Consider the following 6,000-nt stretch of genomic DNA (forward strand, 5'->3'; position numbering starts at 1 on the left):
AATAACAAGAGAAATGTGAAAATAGCAAAGAAGGTGATGACATTAGCGAATAAAATTGAGTTATTAGATAAAATTTCTAATGGTGAAAGTGTCTCTCTTCAGTGGCAAAACATTATAAAATCAATGAGTCAACGGTACAATCAATCCAAAAATCGGAAGAAAAAATCCGCCGTAGTGTCCATGAAAAAGCGCTAATTGCTTCAAAAATTTGCTCTGTAACTCGTGATGTTAAATTAGAAAAAAAAATGGAAAAAGATTTAAATCTGTGGATAGAAGACCGAACTCAAAATAAAATTCTCTTAAGTTCACTCATCATTCGTGAAAAGGCAAAACTCCTTTATCAACACTTTAGCGAAACTGGTGATAGCACTGGTGGGATAAGTTTTTTAGCTAGCAAAGGCGCTGGTTTGAAATTTCTAATAAATATTACATTTAATATTAAATTGTTTCTTATTTTCATTTCGATGCCATATGCTTGCATTTCACTATGTACTGTCTATGTACATAGTCATGTTATGAAGGTACATATAATACATATAGACAAAATTTTTCTTATATATTTCATACTTTGGAACGGAACCCCTTTATTACTATGGGAGCAATAACTCAGTATTCGCGTTTTCGGTATTCGCGACATTTCTCAGGAACGTAACCCCCGCGAATAGCGGGGGTTTACTGTATTTTTACATATAATGTGGCTATATAAATTTCAGAAAAAAAATGTGTCCAAAACTGCTAAGAAATAAAATAGACATATGTATCACAATTGTTTATTTAAGAAGTCAATTTACATTTTTAACACTATTAGATCATTTTAAGAAGTTGGAGGACTGTCTTGTCCTTCCATGTTTTTGCAGCCAGTAGGATTTAAATTGCTTTGTTAATGCAATTGTCATAATGCTCACAGGAGAACTAACTTGTCTTCATAATAAGTTACACTGATATTGCACTATTTTCAAACGAATAGCATCTCCAAAAGATTAATCTGCCATTTGTTTGTAAGATGAGACACTGCTACAGCAGCCTTGGTGGTACATCATCCTGGTATCCATACTCTTGCTAGAACACACACACACACATAAGGAAGCATAAATTTAAATTGAGGAAGGATGGTTGCAGGATAGATGTGCAGAAATTTGCTTTCAACCAAAAGGTAGAATTTTGGACCAAACCTTCCTCCAGTGATATAGAAGTGGACAGTTTGAATAAATTTAAGAATTAGACAAATTATTAGAGGAAAGGTATTCCTTCCCCCCCCCACGCACGTGGCATCGATGATATATACGCTTTCTTCATAGGACCTGAGTGTAGTACCACACAGTTGTACCAATGGTGTGGTACTACGCTCAGGGAAGTGGAAAGTGAAAAAGACCTGGGGGTAATTGTGCAGTCAAATATGAAGTTTGCTGAGCAGTGCAGACGGGCTGTCAGGGCAGGTCATGGAGTCTTTTCAATGATATATAGGAATTTTGCTAGCAGTGACAGGGAGGTGATTATTCTGTTGTACAAGGCAATGGTCAGGCCTCACCTAGAGTACTATGTACAGGTCTGGAGGCCTCATTTTAGGAAGGATGTAGATAGTTGCTAGAACGAGTACAAAGAAGGGCAATAAGATTGGTGAGGGCAACAAAGGGGTGCTCTTACCAAGAAAGGCTTAAGTTCTGCAATTTGCAGTGGCTGGAGAGTAGGCACCTGTGAGGGTTTTTTTTTTTTTTAGGAGCATTAGCAACTAAGGCCATATTGCTCCGTAATATGCGGTGGTCATTCCCTTGACCTTTTCGCATCCTCCGTATTTGGTGGTGACGGATTCGAACCCCGGTCTAATCAAGAAGCGTGTGCTACGCACTGCTGCTCCTTCCCACCTGGCTACGGAGGCGCCACCTGCGAGGTGATCTGATTGTAGAGTATAAGGCCTTGAATGGGTTGAGCAAGCTGAATGCTGATGGGATTCTTCCTCTTGCTCAGTTATTAACCTGAGGGGTCATAGATTCAAATTGAAGAAAGCCAGTTGTAGAAAAGATGTGTGGAAGCTTGCCTTTAGCCAGTGGGTGGTTGATTGGTGGAACAGACTTCCATCTTTTGTTGTGGAAGTTGATAGCCTAAATAAATTTGAGGCTGAACTGGAATGAATGGAGGGATGAAATGGGAGGGTTTTTTTTTTTTTTTTTGGCGATGCTGCATAAGCTTGCTTCCTTGCATTGTATGCCTTTAGCCATGCTTGCATCATTTGCCATTATTACAATTGTGCCAGTGTAAAATGTGTTTAATGGCACAGGGGTTTCCCTCATCTCTATGTAATATACATTGTCTTGTGATACAGAATGCTGTAAAGGTCAGAGATTTGAAAGTATATGGGTATTGTTTACATGTAGTGTTGTGTACTGTTCTTCTGGCCATTTAGCTGCCCGATCCCTGCTGAGGCCTGAAGTTGCCCGCACTCCGCCCTATGGAGGCAGACCAGATACACCAGTAGTTTAAGATAATTACTCTGGCAGGTCCTGCCACCTAGTTTCCTGAGATTTCGGTGGCAAGGACCTTAAAAAAATGATGCGGAGTGATTGTGGTAGGGATGGCACAGGAATTTGAGAGGCTGAAAATTATTTGTGGGTGATGTAATTTGGGTGTAGTTAAATTTGGACGTGTAGGGCTTTTTCTTGCATACAGATAGAGTGGGGGAAAAGGCAGAAATATGGGGACGATAGAGAAGGCAACCCCAGAGAGTCAGTGAGACAAGCCCATGCCTCACCAGATGAAAGGAGGGGAAGTTAAAAGGGGAACCAGTTCAGATTGGCAGTAGTGCATTGGACAGCAAGGCTGCCATTTCATTCAGAGTCCCAGTCTAGTATTTTGTCATGCTTGGGACACAGGTCCCAGTAAGAGGTGGTTGTCTTCTAGTCTATTACTTCTTGTTCTTGATGTAGGTGTCTTCTTTTTGGTTCATTCTAGGGTCACGCGTGGTCCCATGCAATGTCTTCAGTCCTGCTTGTTTGGTGACTTTTGACAGAGTGACATAGTCTGATGTAGGTCAGAAGCCGATTATTCAGTGATGCTGTTACATTGGGTTGGCTTTTACGTTGGCTGTTGTGGTTGTCTCGGTGGGAAAATCCATCATCTCGCAAAGAGATTTTGGGCGTATTTTGAGAAAGCTGTGTAGTTTTCTTCTGACTCCAGGAGGCATTGCTCTTTGTCTCTGGGGATAAAGTGGGTTTCTGTAATCAGGATGGATTGGAGATCCTCACAGAGGGGGAAGTGGTGCATGAGGTGCTCCCATGTTTCCAGTTGTCCACAGGAGCAGTGTGGATCGCCGTGGCTTGTTAATAGGTATGTAGTCCTCAACCCTGGGGATAGTCAGGTTGGGGATTTTGGGAAGGTTTTGCCTATATCCAGTATTTTTGGAGGATTACCAATCGTTGCAACACCACACAACACGCTGAATTCTTCCGGAGGAGTAATCCCCAAGTGGGACCTCTTAAATGTATCACAAGAAGAGCTCACAGAAGAATTGAGAAGCCAAGGAGTAACAGGAGTGAAGAGAATTAACGTCCCTTTGGACATTAAAAAAAACTGCAGCTATTATCAACCCACTGCAGGATGGAAGCCTCCTCAGCAATTCATGTTGAGGGAAATGGACCATAATCTGCCACGCTGGTCCAGTCCGGTCCGGGGTTCAAGCCCCTGACTGCTAAATATGGCAGATCAACCGTATTTAGCAGTCAGAGGCTTGAACCCTGGTCTACTCAAGGAACGTGTGCTACTGACCAGTCGGCTACGAAGGCCTTTAATTCTCATTAATTTCCATCCCTTCGGATGGAAATATAATTCCAACAAGAATTCTTATCATAACATCGGCTTTTAAGCACATGTTAAAGTTGTAAGGCTCTAATTGAAAAAAATAGCATATCTGTGTATTAAAAAATAACACAGTGACCAAAAGAAAAAACTTATCAGAAAATTTCCAGCTAAATCAAAAGAGTTGGTCAATGGTGCCTCCGTAGCCAGGTGGGAAGGAGCAGCAGTGTGTAGCACACGCTTCTTGATTAAACCGGGGTTCGAGCCCGTCACCACCAAATACGGAGGATGCGGAAAGGTCAGGGAATGACCACCGCATATCCCCAGAGCAGTATGGCCTTAGTTGCTAATGCTCCTAAAAACCAAATAACAAACAAACAGTTGGTCAGTTAAGCAGCAATTTCTTCGAAATCAAAGGTTCCCCAAAAAAATTTCATTTTTGGGAGGTTTGTTATAAAGGTTACACTGTTTATCTGTTTGTTATTATTTTAAGTTTGATAAAAAAAAAATTATAAAATGGCATTTACTGACCTTTCACGCATGAAGTAATTCTTGCTTTTTTTTTTTCTGAATTAGGTGTCCATTTTGGTAGACAACATCCTCAAATCTTCAAGCAAGCAAAGTAGTGCAAGAAGAATAGGGCACAGATTCTTCAATTAATATATTCTTGACTCTTTGTACATATGTATATTAATAAGGACTCATGCAGCATACACTAAGTTTCACCTTTTTGTTATTTCTATGATTGATTACAAACTGTAATATACATTCTTCCAACCACTGAAAGGAATCGATTGAAGGGCAAGAAAAGAATCATGAATTGTATATTTCTTCAATTGTATATAAAAAGCAGTCTTTTAGTGGTAGCATTTTTATATGCAGTTTGACTCACATGAATTGAAACTTCGAAATTTAATCAGTGTTTTACTAATCTTGTAGCGTAATGGTTAGAACTAGTGGAATGAGTAATGTGCCATCTGTTAGATATCCCTACATAAAGGTAGATTCTGCAAACTACTTTCCTGTAGCAGCTTGCTTCCACCTCCCCTCTTCCTTACTATTCAGGAGGCAACAATGCGAAATGTCAAAGGTGATGACCAGGAAGTATATATATATTTTTTATTTTATTTTATCTTTATTTTGAGCATGTATGAAGCAGTGGTTTATATGCAAGTTGAAAACCTGCATACTTAATGTAGTACATTTTCTTTCTTAGCACCAACCTTTGTTGCATGCCATTAACATGAATGAAACATTTTTTAAAGATTTTATGAAGTGAAACTAACATACACTGAGTGATCACTGAATTATGACTACCTACCTAATGCTGTGATGAGCCACCATTCGCACAGATAACAGCCGCTATTCACCTAGGCATTGACTCCACTAAATGTTTGAAGATAGGGATCCATAGGGATCTGCAGCCATGCTGCCTGCAAGGCTTTCCACAGTGTTGGAATAGAACACGGTTACATGCCAATACACCTCACTTCTCATTCCAAAACATCCCACAGGTATTCAAATGAATTTGGAGGCCAATCAAAATGGGTGATCTCTTCACTGTTTTCCTTGAACTACTTGTGCACAGCAAGGGCCCAATGACATGATGTATTATCACGCCCATTTCTAGCACTTATTTGCCAGAAAGATGAAATGCACAACACTGCTCTAAAACCTGTATATCATCTTGGAAGATCCTATTTCTGTCTGGGAAAAATTGCAATATGGCAAGGGTGCACATGGTCTCCTAAGAGCTGCTGGTAGACCCCACCAGTGAAACGTTGATCCATATGCACCAGGAGTCCTAGTTCTTGCCAGCAAAACATTCCATATTAAGCAACAACTGCTACCTGCCTAAACCCATGTGACCAGCAAACTCATTTCCAGTGTCCAACAAGCATGTTAAAACCATTTGCCATCGATGATCAGTGGTAAGGAGAGGTTGTCTCTTGGGTCATCTGCTGTGGAACCCCATACATCTGAGTGTGCAGTGCATTGTCATTTGGGATATTGTTCTTGCATTCCCCAGTTTTATTTTTATGTCATCTGTTGCACGTTGACCTACCATTGAGCCTGTACAACACACTGCACCTTTCATTACCACGAACATCAACTTTATATGATCCTTCACAGTTCTGTCAGCAGGAGGTGGTTTAACACCATTCTCTTGTACACCTTAACCACAGTGGGCCATGAGTAACTGACAAGACA

General features: G+C 40.5%; 1 protein-coding gene across 1 annotated transcript in view; it reads left to right on the forward strand.

The window, feature by feature from the left end:
- The window catches only part of mTor (serine/threonine-protein kinase Tor), a 704,297-nt gene extending 699,714 nt beyond the window's left edge, over positions 1–4,583 (forward strand). Inside the window, exon 58 of the mRNA XM_090387576.1 lies at positions 4,366–4,583. Within this exon, the coding sequence (XP_090243702.1) occupies positions 4,366–4,381 (16 nt within the window). The 3' untranslated portion in view covers positions 4,382–4,583. The remainder of the gene's footprint in view (positions 1–4,365) is intronic.
- The last annotated feature ends 1,417 nt before the right edge of the window (positions 4,584–6,000 follow it).

This window comes from Mastigoproctus giganteus, chromosome 13 (assembly GCF_048544385.1).
Source record: "Mastigoproctus giganteus isolate SK-2022 chromosome 13, ASM4854438v1, whole genome shotgun sequence".
Lineage (NCBI taxonomy): Eukaryota > Metazoa > Arthropoda > Arachnida > Uropygi > Thelyphonidae > Mastigoproctus > Mastigoproctus giganteus.